We start from the raw sequence: 16,235 nt of genomic DNA, 5'->3' as shown, positions 1-16,235 counted from the left end.
ATTTATAGCATATCACTAGGACATGCCATTAATGTCCAATCAGTGGAAATGTGACTTCTGTGACCACTATCAACCGCTTGAATAAAGAGGCAGAACTAATAAAGCGTTGCCCTACAACTCTTGACAAGTTTTAACAGAGGTACATGGTCGAACCCAGCCCAGTACCTTGCTTATGCAAACAGAATATAGAAATTAAGCACAAGCAAAAAAAGTCATGCTGGTAAGAAGAAACAAAGTATTTATGGTTTCTCTATAGTTGCTATGAAATATACAAAAATAATTCTCTAACTTGAGTTCTACAAGTTGCCTGCATCTGTTAACAAGTCTGCATAATATTTTACATTTCTGAATTAAATTACAGATCTACTCCTTGTAGAGTAACGTTCAAAACATACACAATACCTTTTAACTTGTGATGTTGTGCTCTCCTGAGGAAACCAGGTGTGTGACTGGGATAGACAGGCAAGTTGCACATTACCTGCTTAGCAGACTGATGTGTCTAGATGTCAGGAATTTATTTAACAAAGTATAGAAAAGACTGCAGTATTAATAGATAGGACTGTCTGTGGTCTGCTTTTCTTGTGAGTTATCAAGTGACAATTCTCAGTAGTCCTGCAGCTGAAGAAAAGGTATAAGGAGAAAAAATGCCTATTTTGAACAGAATAGCTTTTACTGAATGCTGGTATTTTGGTAATCTGATAACAATATTGGAAAATTTAGTGTTAATATGGACATGAAGAAATTGTAAGCATAATTTCAAGACTATTTATAGGTAAAAAAGGTCAATCCTTGCAAACAAATCAGATAAATTACTTGAATGACACCTGATAGTGATTCCACCCAAGATGTGTCATTTATAATAGAAGTATCTACTTATTTGACAAGGGCGGCTTTAGGCTCCCTTGGACACCAGGACTTAAGTTTGACTTCTTCCTCTGCTCACATATCGCTACACCCATAAAACACGGGTAAAATATAAATAAGCTAGAGCATAAAAACACAAAATGTATGCTGTGAGATGAAGAGGTTTTCAAAAAATCTTAATTTCATGTTAGTCTGCCACAAGGTGTCTGTCTGTGGCCACCCAGTGGTTGTGTTGAGCATTGCACTCTGCCTAGGGATTTGCATATCACAATATCATATTGAATTGACTGAATGAGAAATTGGAGTCCTTAATCGAATTGAGCTAAGATAAGGGTAGACACATTTGCATATCATGAGTATATCATTAGTATTTTATTAAATTAATAATGATTCCTATATACACTTTTACAAAATGTAAACTGAGAATATTTGAATACTAATGTATATTAATTAATTGATTCGAGTGAATTTTCAAAATAAACTGTTGTGTGTAAATGAGCAATAACACTATACATGGCCATTATAGGCCTTATACCCTGCATTATTTGTAAGTATTCCCTGACCTCAGCTCCTGAGTGGGCAAAGATTAGCAGTTATGATGTCTCCCATATACTGCACAAATAAAAAAAGGTTCTGCTCCCCTATCTCTCTGTAGCTCATCCTTAAAAGCAACAGCATCACAGAGAACATTATACAGCAGTACTGAGCTGTGTAGCTATGAATCCAGCGCCGGAATAAGACAGTGTCTCTATATTTCTCTGTCTCTCACTTTGCGGATGCTCCCTTTTTCATCTACTCCACCATTCTCTGTAGACTTCAATGGGCAGAAACTGTAAACTGATCTCTCAGTGTATGGACTCCTGTGTACAGATCAATGAATTGAGAGTGAGTGATCAATGCAGGGCACAGAGTAGGAGATGAGCCTGATAAGTTGAGAAGGAGAATTTTTCAGTAACGACGTATACTTCAAATGTATTTCATTCCTGCAGCTCCAAACCTGGAAGAATCTGGCAGAGGTCACACTCTGTTCAGTGCGCATGTAACTACTGAGTCACATACCATTCATGGCATAATCACCGCAGAAGTCTGAGATTGGGTTAGCAGTCATGTGCACAATGAACACGTAACCGCTCCCTACTTCTGGGTTTATTCATTGACAGGGATATAATCTATCTCCCCTCTTTGAAACTCCACTACAAGAGAAAATCAAAACATAACTTTTATTGGTATCACAACTTTAAAAACAAACTGAGCTGATATAAAATATACGCACTTTGCTAGGGAATAGTGTGGCTAGTTTTAATTATATTTCCTAAAAGCAGCCAACACCACTATTGACTGGAAAAGGGGATCGCTACAGTAGCCACTATAAGAAATGATTAATAAATCCTAAGCCAACCTGATGTTGGAACAGCATTGGTATTTGTTATCAATCAGTCCCTCTGATAAACATGTCTTATTCCTACACTTGACCTACATGTTTCAACCAATTTGATACTAGCTGCCTCATAAATAGCTATAGTATAGGACATAAATACTAGGATGAAAAAAAAGCACACAGTAATAAAGGATGTCCAGCCTTGATGGTAGACAGGGCACCACATTGATAGTAGCCATAGTGCTACTATTGATATGTTGCCCAGTCTACCATCAAGGTTGGATGTCCTTCATTATTTTTTTGCTATTTTAGGTATTCTAGTATTTATGTGCTATGCTGAGTCTCCTTGTAAGGCTCTACATAGGGGTTAATTAGCGATAGGTTTTATGCAGAAGGACTGATTGATACAAATGCCATATTGACATTGGGTTGGTTTAAGATTTCTCAATCATTTCCTATAGTGGCTACTGTGGTGAACCACCCTTGCAGTCAATAGTGGTGTTGGCTGCTGGTTAAGGAAAATAATTAAAGCTAGCCAGACTCTTCCTAGTACACTGTCTATATTCATATTATCTTTATCAGTTTGTTTTGGTTTTAAAGTTGTAATACCAATTAAAGTTATGTTTTAACTTTCTCTCACAGTGAAGTGACTTATTCTGGGTTTGAATCCATGGGGACCAGGGCTTCTGTGCTGGATGGGAGAGCACCGAAGCAGTTGAGTATGGATTAGTTCTTTATCTTCAGTGTTTCATGACCGTAAGGTTTTTTCTTTGACTCCCAGAAAACTCTAATATCAAATAACTCTGCTAAAGGGGAATGACAAAAGATTAAAAACTAACAGAAAAATCTGTATGACAATAATTTGTTTTGAAGTTATGTTGGGATAAATAGTTATTTATATATTTGATTTCCTGCATATTATTTTTTAATTTTATATTTATATTCCTTTTATATTATTTTATGTGGCCTGCCAGCCATGCATTAAACCTTAAAGGGGTTATCCAGGCAGTGCCCACTGGGATACACCTGGGTCAGAGTGGAAGCGCTGCTACAACCCCTGTGTAGCGACTGACACTTGTAATTGTAGGCACAGCTCTCATTTAAATCAATGGTACCCCAGTCTGAAATTACAAGTGCAGCTCCCATTAATTTTAGTGAGAGCTGTGCATCGTATTACGAGCATTGGCCACTACATAGAGGTTGGAGCAGCACTTCCGCTCTGATCGCAGTGTATCCTAGCGACTACTGCTTTGATAACCCTTTTAAAGGAATTGTAATCATCTCGCCTGCAGCTGCAGTCCAGCGGCACAGTGCAGAGTCTGTGACTGTTGACTTCTCCTGAATGCTGACAGGTGAGAGGTTAGCGGTTAGAGGCTCAGCAGTGGCTGCTTCTGAACCCCTTTGCTTCCACCAACAGTATATATACATACTCATTGTTCATGCACCTTCAACTAGGGCAAATACATACATTCCTCATGTTAGTGGCAAATCTCATTGAATAGTCCTCTGGCAGTAGTGGGTAGGCACTTTGGTAGTTTGATCCTAATAAAGTGATAGGGAGTTGAAAAGAGCAGCTTTCAACCATAAAAAGTGATAAACATAGCATCCAAAGTGAGCTAAATTACCAGTTAATGACAGAAGACCTAAAATAGGGACTTTTTATTCCTAAGTATTATATTACTGAAATAGGTAAAAGTTCACATATTTGGCGTAGTTATACAGAAGACTCCAAGAAGATTATTTGTTGTATAAATTTAGATTTTCAAATTTAGCACATCGAATTAAAAATAGAGCAAGTGAAAACAATTTGAATTTTATACTATTTCTGTCCATTTTCCACTATAAAAAAAACCCCTAAAATGGAAAGGTGCTGGCCCTGTCCTGATGCCATATCAAAGCCCAATCTATGCCACAAAAAATATTAAATGTTGATGTAGACATATAGGCATCAAAGACCTTGGTCATGAAGGGGTTCAACTTAAAAAATGTCTTGTTTAACTCTTTATCACACCAACTGTTAGAAAAATACAATTGCTAAGTGTGTACAAATAATAAAAAATAAAGCCCTGTCAAGGAAAAGGTGCAAAAATTACTTTAAAAAATAGATATTTTATCCGTTTAATGAGCCGAAGTAGAAAATAGCTAAAAATAACCTAGTTACTAAGGCCCAAAATTTTGTGTTATTAATGGGGTATATATTTCTAAAATGTTGATTTTGTGTATAGTTACACATTTTCTTCTCCATGCAGAAGATTATTCTAACCAAGAGCTGATAGCATTTAAGTAAAGGTTGTAAAAGGTCATCCTATCCATCAGTAGTGTACATACATAGTAAACTCCTGTAAAATTGTGCATTGATTTTATTTTTCTCTTGAAACTGCCTGAAACAGTGGGATGTACTGCTTCCTATTTGGCAAGTTAATGATTTAGAAGGCCGCTCAATAACCTGCACTGCATGATGTTATTGTCTAAATAGGGTATCCTAAAAAGTGAACACATCATATGTGTTGCTCTGAAAGTAGAGGGGAGATTTATCTATTCATCAGCACAGTTTTTACAAAGCATTTTCTTTTAATAGGGAGCTCTGTTCATTAAAATACTTAGATGACCTGTTAAAATGAACATATTCTATAAATTGTAGAGGATTTTCCATAATTACAATAATATTAACTTAAAGGGAACCTGTCACCTGCCTAAAGCAACGTAAACTAACTTATGTCTGCTATTAGGGCAGGTAACAATGGGCTGGCTGCTCTATTTTTCAAACTCGCCTCCTTCCTGGTTCCTGCCTGTCCTCATGGTGGCTGAAAATCATATTCTTTGCAGAGTCCCGTGCACTTGCTCTCCTATACAAGTCTATTGGAGAAAGCACGCATAGGACCCTGAAGAGCGTTAGATTTTTGGCTGACAAGCGGACATTACAGGTGGCAACCACAAGAGGCAGCGGTTGAGTATGAAAAATACAGCAACCGGCTCCTTGTCGCCTGCCCTAACAGCACACACAAGTTAATTTATGGTGCTTTAGGCAGGTGAAAAGTTTCCTCTAAAGTTTCTAATAATGGCCACAGATTGATCTGCAATTGATTACACTTTACATGCAACAAATGGCAATGTGTTTATATTGTAATACCAATTGCAAACCAAAATAATTGCCCAAGGGGCAAAAATATAGCCCAGATGATATACATCCCTTACTAATTAATGAGATAAAATAAACGTTTTAAGGTATAAATTAATAAAAAATGAAATATCGAAGGACCATATTAAAAGCCTAGATCCACTGAGTTGTGTTGAATATATATTCCAGGACACAAATGTGTTCTACCATCCATAATATTGTTGTGAACTCAATTGTCTGTAATAGAATCAACTAAGTGGAGCCCACAGCAGCTATGAGGGGGGATGGGGGGGGGGGGGGGGGGTTGTGACTTGTTATTTGTATAGTGCCAACGTATTCTGCAGCACTTTCAGGTAATTTATTTATTACCGCCCAGCAAGCTGGGTACTCATTTTACTGGCCCTCAGAAGGATGAAAGGCTGAGTCAACCTTGTGCCGGCTGAACCACGCAGGGTTTGAACTCACAACCTTCAGGTCATGAGCGGGAGCTTAAAATTGCATACTGGTTTCTTTGCTTAACACTCTGCACCACATGAGGCCCATAAGCTAAAGAAGCTAAAGAAGCTTCAGACAGGGAGCTCATGAATCTCTTGAAAGCACTGCTTGGTAGAGGACCTAGTCTAGATCCATGAGTTCCCTGTCTGCAGCTTCTTGGGCTCATAGTTGTTGTGTGCTCCACGAAGTTAATTGTTTTTACAAGCTTTAGTCAGTTTATTCCACTACTGAGTTTACAACAATACTATTGATTGTGGAACATATTTGTGTTTTGCAATATATACTCCGCACAGCTCGGTGGACCTGGGCTTTCAACATGTTCCTGTTATGTGTGGTTTTCTTGCTTTATATGTTAATAAAATTTGTTATATTTTATCTTAGCAATTAGTAATGGACATATATCATTTGAACTATATTTGTGTCCCTTTGGGCAATTATTTTGCGCTGCTTAATAAATGTATTGCCTTGTGTCCCTTTAGGGTCTCTTCTTTCATGTGGCTTAATAGGTGCAGTGCACTGGATGCTCATAGCCTTGAGGGTACTTTGATGTACTTTAAATTATGAGGTACTTCAGAATATTGAAGGACATTGCTGCATTGTATATACAAGTATTGTGTTTTAATGCCGACCGGAAAAAAAAACAAGTTATTGTTTTTTTGTTTTTTCAGCGCCTTGCAGAAAGGGCAGAAGAGATACAAGGATTCCATCAATGGAGAGATGAGTTTAGGGTAAGTTTTGCACATATAATTGTAGAAAATGTTAAAATGTAAGTATATTTTTGAAATTTACAGCCCAGCATGGTGGTTTATTTGCTTTGTTTTTCCTTTGTAGATTTTTCCACTGAATATTGTCATGGAGTATGCCTTTTCCTACATTATACAGCCATTTTGTTTAAGAAAACAGCATTTCCTTTTCCTTGTGATTTTCAGATTTTCTATGTAGTTTTGTTACATTTTTATTTTTTAGGTCAGTGAGGATAAGCTAACATAAAAAATATAAACAGTAAAAATCTTTCTGCTGTATCATAAGCAATAGATGCAAATGTTCAGAATAATAGGTAGTATGTAAAACTTTAATATTTATCATCCGAAAAAAAATACTTTTAAAAACATGAACTAAAGATGTGAAATGCATACCATCAAATACATCAAATAATGCAGTACTTTATCATAAACCACTGTGCCTGAAGTGTAACTTGAATTTATGAGACCTGATGCAAACTCTCTAACAAGGCCTCTCAACTTTGATGTAATTTTCTCTTTTGTAACACAGGGGCCTTTAGTTCCCCTCAGGCACTATTTCCTGGGGACAATTGCAGTTTCTACACCCCCTACAGTTACGCTGCGGCACTTCACAGCTTTTGGAGAACCTTTATTTCTGTTGTGAAATGAAAGCATGTATTTTTAATTATTACCATTTTAGCTATTTTACGCCACAATGAAAGATAAAGGGCAAATCTGTTTTACACAGTGCATTAATAATGTGTATATTTGTTGTATCTTATTATTATTCAGAAAAATTGTAGGTTACCAATTATCCGAGTTGTATTTTATCGGTAAACCCCCATTCCCCATGCACTAGCATAAAAAATAGGCGTATACTCACCTCTCCCTTTTGTGTCCCACACCGGAGCTTCGGATCTCCCCTTTTACGTCACGTTTACAGGCTTTCCCTATTGATCGCTGAGCCTTGTCATTGGCTGCAGCAGCCTGTGACATCCCATAAACAGGATAGACTGCAGCATGTAAAGGAGTGGAAGACGGAGTAACACCATGGGACACAGCAGAGACACAGTGGAGGGAGGTGAATATATGCCTATTTGTTATGTTAGTGCATGGGGCACTGGGTTTTACAGAAAAAATACAACCCTGTAAGTTCCCTGATGTTATTGAGAGATATTTATAAGGTTGGTATTTAGCTTCAAGGCATATTAGGCCTCATGTATGTTGGAAAATAAGGTGAAATGTCTGCTGTATTACCCAACATGGGACAAGGAAGAAGTATTGTTATGTTTGTGCAGGCCATGGGAACAGGAACCTACATGAACACAACCTCTTTAAAGCTGAAAGGAAAGGTGAAGGGAAGGGTATACACTTACGGAAAGACATGGTACACACCAAACATAGAATCGAATGTGCAACCAACACAGACAACGCCAGCAGGTGGTCACTTTGATACCCACCAGACGGTAATATATTTACAAAATGTACTAACACAACAAAGCAGATGGGAATATATATAAGTACGAGGTATTAGTTAGTATTTTGGCTAAAGTACCTAAGCACACAAGCCCATGTTAAAGGTCCTTGGTACCTACTCCAACAGGATAACTATACTACAAAAAGGGAACCCTGCCTACAAGCAGGGCAATCATCCTGATAAGGATAGCCCCACACAATAACCTAGGTAACAGCAGTTTTGCAACAGATGTTAATAGGCAGGAACACCAGAGAACAATATAGCATGCAACAGATGTCTGTTCACAATTCTATTAGGGTTCTTTGCCATGGTTTCCATTATATATTCCAGAAATAAAAAAAGAGTGCACTATTTTTCTGCAGTAAAGTGATGAAAACCCTGACAGAAATCGGACAGAAACCACTATACTCAATGGGTTTCTTCAGGTATTGCTGGTTTCCATCTTTTGCCTATTTTTGGTTGTTTTTCTATTCCATGACAAAACATAAGAATGGAAATTTTAAATGGAAATATGAACCCAGCCTAATTCTTTTCTTTATATTTCCTTTATCTCTTGAATGTATTTCTGATTTCGGCTCAAAAAAGTTAATGAAAAACTGCCATGAAAACCTGTTTGAAACTGCGTTGAATCAACCACACTTCATTCATCTGTAAACCCTTGCTCTTTTTAGGCTGGTTTCACATGAGTGAATTACAGGTACATTTATGCACTCCTATTACGGATGAATGTCTTGGCCGATTGCCAGTCTGCTGACACAAATTCACACCATGATAATTATCTATGATCCTATGAGTACAGGTCAGTAGACCCATGGTTGTGCCAGGAGACTCCTTCTTAAATGAACCTGTAATATGGTCATATGAAACTGGCCTTAATAACAGTAATGGAAATTGACATTTTCATTGGTACAACTATAATGAGATGTTCATTAGGAGATCTATGAAAAGTATCTAACAGGAGAACTGTCTTTGTTGTGCACAGCAACTAATCACAGTGCAGTATTTATTTACAAGTGCCCTATGAAAACTTAAGCTATTGCTATTGGCAACAAAGACAATTTTTTTGATATACCATTTTCATGAATCTTTATTCAGTTCCAACAAATTGGCCAAATTGCATTCAAGAATTGCTCCCACTAAATTTCTTCTTTCGCTTTCATAGGTAGATTCTAGAATATGTCTAGTCTTGTGTGCCAATAAATATCACCATGTGCAAGTAAATCAGAAAATATTATTACAATTAACCAATTAAAATAGTAGAAAAGTTCCTTTAAACTACCAAGAAGCAACCACAAACATAAGCTCTTGAATTGTGTGCATAGTTCATTTGCAAGCCAAGAGGTAAAGTTGCAAGGCAAGTGAGAACGGCACATGAACATTGCCTACCATTGCAATGTTTTAGGGGCTCCTCCCCCTTTCTCAGGTATACGTGTTGTGCTACTCACCACCAGTATTTATACAACAGCTTGATTACATTCATCTGTTAAAAACACATACAAAAATATATCAAAACATTAAAGGGTTTTATTATTAGAACAAAACTCCGCCCCCCAGCTGGGCCCTGCCTAAAATGAAAATGTGCCTGTACTTGTAAGAGGAGTGACCTGCACCCTCTTTATAGAGAGCAGTGGCTCTGCCATTGTACTGAATGGCTGAAAGAGCCACATGTTAAGCCCCACCACTCAGCTATGAGGGTGGGCAAGAAGACAAGAGACCAGTGCATGCACTGAGGTGCCTTCTGCCAGCCAGAGCCATGGCCAAGGAGCTTGGAAGGAGGGATGTGACAAGCACCATGGGTCCCATTTTGCTGGAGCCTTACATGAGGCTATAGAGTGGGCTTCTGTCCCTATGATGCAGACTGGTTTTGTGGGGTTAATGACCGCTGTATACCTGGATTGCAGGACACCACACAAAGATGCTATGCATGTAGATATGTTATGGGATGGAACTGGTGTACTGCATTTAATGCAGTTGTATTTGATGTACCTTATGCACTTTAGTGGGCGGAGCTCTGAAATGATTTATAGAGATGGTCAGTATTAAATGCAGACCGCACCTACGGTGCATTGAGGCTGTGATGTTACAGTATGTCATGGACCTCCAGAAATAAAGTATGCAGAGTATGATGTAAATGGACAGTTTTATGAGAAACTGAAGTGCCTTGCTGGACTGAAATTGACGCATAATGTTAATGTGGAGTGCTGGAGAAAATGTATTCAATATGCCAGTACCATTCTGTCCTATGGAGCGGAAACATTCATCCAGTTGCTGCTTAGTAAAGTTTACTTTTACAAAAAAAACTCTAGCCACTATCCCAACCTGTCATTTGCTGTGTCATCCTGAAACTGTTGTCGCACCACCACCTGCAACATACTCACCTCTTACTCAGTCCCGAGTCGCCACTTGTATTGCCAGGTAGGTAGACGGCCATGCAGAAGCACATAACTGCTGTGGTTAATCAGGACCCACCATTGTCACTCATGGCATTAGTACTGATGTGTTGGGCGCCATGATGGCAAGAGTATAAGGACGTGACATTGCGGCCTCTGTCAGCTGTGTCCTGGGCTCCAGGAGAGGTGAGTATACCCTCATTTTTTATTTTAAGCAGGGAGACATTGTTCTAATGACAAAACCTTCTTAACACTGAGGAATAAATTATCTTATGCTGATTAAAATAGGTCAATTATTTTCACCTAGCATAAAAATCAAAAGATAATAACTCCATCCCAACACTATCTGCAGCACTTTCTCTGTTCACAAACAGACATTCAGGTTACACACACCATTGGCTGGCGCTCAATCCAATCACAGCCCTTACTTACACAATGTTGACGGCAGGGTAATTCAAAGATGAGCAGGGATATGACAGCGGGGAGAAGTCTCAAGCAGCTTGCCTCGCAGCCGAGAAGACCATCGCGTCGGGGACACAGACGCTGGCTGGGAGGCGAGTATTGCGTTTTTTTTACCTAGTATATACTCTAGTATAGCTAGGCTTATACTCGAGTCAATAAGTTTTCCCAGTTTTTTGTGGTAAAACTTAGTGACTCAGCTTATACACGGGTCGGCTAATACTCGAGTATATACTGTACTGTAATTTCTGAGAAAAAAAAAATCTCTCTCAAATACATGCATGAGTATATTGGCTAGAGTTGGGGCCACAGGGGAACCCCCAGAACAGCCCCGTAGCTGCAAGTAAAGCCTTGAACCAAAACTGAAATCATTTTTAAACATAGCAATTTCCAAAGCTGCAATGAGAAAATGTCTTAGAATTACTGATCGACACATCCTCACATAATATCTCTCTCACAATATTGACAGCTTCTGTCTCAGGAATATTGATGTTTAAAATACACAATTAGGTAACTTCAGAAGTGTCCGTGTTTTGGACCCTCTCCAAAAACATGCAAGTGTCACTCAGACACCTAGGCAAAGTCTTGACAAGCTTTTGTAGAAATGAGTCTGCATAAATCATACATAGAAGTGTTGAATTTACCATCATGTGATTATTATGCTAGATGAAAATTATTGATCTACTGTTATCAGTATAAGAGAATTTATTTCTCAGCTTCAGGCCCAGATTTGAATTGCGGAATCCACGTGGAAGATCCGCAGTTCAAGCTGCCCATAGTGAACCATGGGCGTCCACACTGGAATTTAGACATGCAGATTTGTTTTCTGGATTCCACATGCGGAAAACAAATTGCAACATGCTCCATTTTAATGTGATTCCTGCATGGATGGCTTCCATTAAAGTTATTGGAAGCCGTCCGATCCACGGCCTCTCCGCAATTGACATTGCAGACAGGCCATGGATTCCATGGGAAAGCAGAAGTTTAAAAATTAATAAATTAAAAAAAAAATATATATATATATACATATGAAACATATGCGTCGGCGTGTCGGCCAGCACTTTCGCACGCATCCGCCATACAGAGCCAGGTAGGTAGGCAGGATCACAGGCTGCGGGCGGGGTGGACATGAGCCCTTAATGTTGTAATACATTTTTGTATATGTTTTTAACAGATTAATGTAATCAAGATTTTGTATAAATCAGTCAAGGGAAGGAGCCTCCGAAACACTACTATAGTGGGCAGTGTGCATGTGCCTAGCTCACTGCCTCTGGACTTTACCTCTTGGCTTGCGAATGAACTATACACACTCAGGTGATTATTGTTGGCAAATGTGTATGTGAAGAACATACACCCTTAGCCCTCTTCCCCACGAGCATGTATCAGCCGGCCGTTTGCACGGCCGGCCGATATAAGATGTGATCTGATACATTGGATTCCAATGCATCAGATCACATGGCTCTATTCCTGAGACGTAAAAGAGCCCAGCCAGCCAATATAGTGCCGGGCATTTATACGTCGGGCCCAAAAAAGATAGTCCTAGAACTATCTTTTGGGGCGGAATACGTCGTCCGCTGCATGGGCTCCTATGGGAGCCAATGACAGCAGCTAGAGGTGGGAGGGAGTTTAGCAGCATGGCTGCTTAACTCCCTCCCTCTGCTCTCCTCCCCGCTTGCAGGGTCACCTCCGCTCCCCTCTCCGCTGGCTCTTTGCAATGGGAGGGGGCGGGATGGGGGCGAAGCTAGGCTCTGCCCTCTCCCCACCCCTTGTCCGCAGCCAGCAATGGGAGGAGGCAGGACAGGGCGGTGCTTAGCTCCGTGTCATGCCCCACCCCCTCCCATTGCAAACAACACGTGAGGACGAGAGCAGAGGTGAGCCTGCGAGGGGGAGGGAGAGGAAAGGGGCGACGGCATGGTGACCTTGGTGTATATGTGTTGGGGCCCATGCCGTCTGAACGGGCACAAAAATGGTAGATTTGTGCACCCATTCACAAGCTTCTACGCCCCAGATGGTAGCGTATATTGGCTGGCCGGGAAGACGCTGGCCAATATACGTTCATAGGAAAGAAGCCTTAGACCAAAGAGCACAGCAAAAGGGAGAAAAAGCACCAGAAAAAATGCTGAATTTGTACGGCTTTTCATATTTTCACATAGACAACTGGCATCTGGAGACAATATTTTTTGCTGCAAAAAAAGCCAGTGGGACATGAGCCTTACACAGCTTTCCCCCTCATAAGATAATGTTTTAATTGAAGTATCTTTCAAATTAGCATATATGCTTTTTTATGTTTTAAGAGTAAAACTAGCTCTTTTGTGTTTGGGATTAGCATTTTGCATTTAGATTTCTTATTTGTGCTATATTATACAATACCGTGCTGTATAAATGCTACTACTGCTACTGTGCTACAGAAGCTCTTCTCTCACAATGCAGATCAATAAGCCTTGGGTGCCCATGGCTCTGTCACAAGTTCACTGTCTGTTGTTCTTTGGACCACTTCTGATAGATACTAACCACTGCATAGCAGAACTTTCCACAAGACATGATGGTTTGAAGATGCTCTGACCTGATCATCTTGCCATCACAATTTTTCTCTTGTCAAAATCACTGATATCCTTACATCCATTTTTCATTCTTCCAACACGCCAACTTCCAGAACTGACTGTTCACTGTTGCTTAATATATCCTGCTACACGATAAGTGCCATTGCCATGAGATACAGACAATACCAATTCCAGTTGGTTTTTGTGATGACTAGTAGAGTAAATATATGAGCTAAATCAATCATCTTTTTGTTAAAGTCAGTCAGCTAAGCAGCAGCACATGTGAAAAGACTTGGGTATGCTAATAGATCACAGACTGAACATGAGTCAATAGTGTTATGTAGCAGCAAAAAAGACACAATTCTATTATGTATTAAGAGAAGCATAGAGTCTAGATCACTAGTTATCCTCCTCTACTCTTTCTTAGTCAGACCTCATCTAGAATACTTTGTCCAGTTCTGGGCACCCCAATTTAAAAAAGACCGGCAAACTGGAGCAAGTTTACATAGTAAAATAGCATGTAAGGCTGAAAAAAAGACATATGTCCATTAGAGATGAGCGAGCACCAAAATGCTCGAGTGCTCGTTACTCGAGTCGAACTTTCAGTGATGCTCGAGAGTTCGTTTCGAGTAACGAACCCCATTGAAGTCAATGGGCGACTCGAGCATTTTTGTATATGACTGGTGCTCCGCTAAGATTTTCATTTGTGAAAATCTTAGCAAATCACCAAAGTCATGTACAAAACACAGAAATGGATAGGGCAGGCGAGGAGCAACATGCAGGGCTGCATTTCGGGCTCCGAGGTCTCACTATTAAGCCACAATAGTGGCAAGAGTGAGACCCCCCCCCCACTGTCAGCATAACGATCGTTCTCCTCTGCCACAGCTGTAACAGCTGTGGCAGAGAAGAACGATATTAGCCCATTGAATTCAATGGAGCCGGCAATACAGCCGGCTCCATTGAAAGCAATGGGCTGCCAGCGAGCGCGGGATGAATTTTCGGGAAGGGCTTAAAAATATAAGCCCTTACCTGAAAATCATCCTAAAATGTGTAAAAATAAAAAAATAAAAATTATGTCAGCATTAAGATCGTTCTCCTCTGCCACAGCTGTAACAGCTGTGGCAGAGAAGAACGATGTTAGCCCATTGAATTCAATGGAGCCGGCAATACAGCCGGCTCTATTGAAAGCAATGGGCTGCCAGCGAGCGCGGGATGAATTTTCAGGAAAGGCTTAAAAATATAAGCCCTTACCTGAAAAAGAAAGATTTTAGTGTAAAAAAGAATAAAAATACAGGCATTCTCTTCAATGGAGCAGGTACTGCTGCCGGCGACTCCATTGAAGACAATGGTCTGCTGGCACACCTGAATTCTTTTTCAGGGAAGGGCTTTACATTTAAGCCATTCCCTGGAAATGAATTAAAAGTCATTTAAAAAACAAAAAAATTAGATACTCACCTCCCTTCAGCTGCCGGGGCACAGCCACGTCTTCTCCTGCTGTCCCCTGCACTGTGGTGCTGAACTGCTGTCATTCAGCTGAGAGCTGCGCTGAGCCAATCAGAGGCAGGATTCACTCACCCATTCATGAATTCATGAATGGGTGTGAGTGAAATCTGCCTCTCATTGGCTCAGCGCTGAGCCAATCAGGGGCATGTCTGACTCACACCCCCTTCACACCCACTGCCAGCTGGCCACAGCTGAACTCCGTCTGCCGGGACCAGGTGAGTATATATATATTTTTTATTTTTACACATTTCTGGATGAATTGCAGGGAAGGGCTTATATATTTAAGCCCTTCCCGAAAATTCATCCCGCGCTCGCTGGCAGCCCATTGCTTTCAATGGAGCCGGCTGTATTGCCGGCTCCATTAAATTCAATGGGCTAACATCGTTTTGCCGGGACAAGGTGAGTATATTTTTTTTTTTACTTTTTACACATTTTAGGATGATTTTCAGGTAAGGGCTTATATTTTTAAGCCCTTCCCAAAAATTCATCCCGCGCTCGCTGGCAGCCCATTGCTTTCTATGGAGCCGGCTGCATTGCCGGCTCCATTGAATTCAATGGTCAGTGCTTGTTTAATCGAGACGAGCACCGCGTGGTGTTCGTCTCCAGTAACGAGCATCTCGAGCACCCTAATACTCGAACGAGCATCAAGCTCGGACGAGTATGCTCGCTCATCTCTAATGTCCATCCAGTTCAGCCTATTACACCCCAATGTTGATCCAGAGGAAGGCAAAAAAAAAACACAATGAAAGAGAGGAGACTTAATAGCTGTCTACAAATATCTGAAGGGTTGTCACAGTGCAGAGGGATCAGCCCTATTTCACAAGGAAAGACTAGAAGCAATGGGATGAAACTGAAAGGGAGGAGACACAGATTATATATAAAAAAAAAGTTTCTGACAGTGAGACCTCCCTCACACATGAACGCGTCAAAGCACTGTGATTTAAATTGTGGTGCTTCGCCACTTCTTGCTTTCGTTTTCAGCCGCAGCATCGCTGCGGCCAACACCGGCTTTTAGCACTCCTTGTCATTGATGAGGTACGCTAAATACGCTAAATACCCAAAAATAGAACTGACTGTGCTCAAAAATGGAAAGCGCCATGATAGAGCGGCTGTCTGATTGAAAACAATGGAGCTAAATGCTGCAAAAATTATCTGTGTGAGGGAGGCCTGAGAGTGATCAATGAGTTGGACAGACGAGAGGTGGTGAGTTTTCCTTCAGTGGAAATCTTCAAACAGAAGTTGGACAGACATCTGTCTGGGATGATTCAGTGAATCCTGCACTGAGCAGG

General features: G+C 40.3%; 1 protein-coding gene across 1 annotated transcript in view; it reads left to right on the top strand.

Annotated features, from left to right (window-relative positions):
* Positions 1-16,235, top strand: part of CACNA2D1 (calcium voltage-gated channel auxiliary subunit alpha2delta 1) — a 640,389-nt gene that overhangs the window by 244,956 nt on the left and 379,198 nt on the right. Inside the window, exon 4 of the mRNA XM_066592011.1 lies at positions 6,524-6,583. Within this exon, the coding sequence (XP_066448108.1) occupies positions 6,524-6,583 (60 nt within the window). The remainder of the gene's footprint in view (positions 1-6,523; positions 6,584-16,235) is intronic.

The sequence above is a fragment of the Eleutherodactylus coqui genome, chromosome 2, assembly GCF_035609145.1.
Source record: "Eleutherodactylus coqui strain aEleCoq1 chromosome 2, aEleCoq1.hap1, whole genome shotgun sequence".
Lineage (NCBI taxonomy): Eukaryota > Metazoa > Chordata > Amphibia > Anura > Eleutherodactylidae > Eleutherodactylus > Eleutherodactylus coqui.
This window is presented reverse-complemented; position numbering and strand designations above follow the sequence as displayed.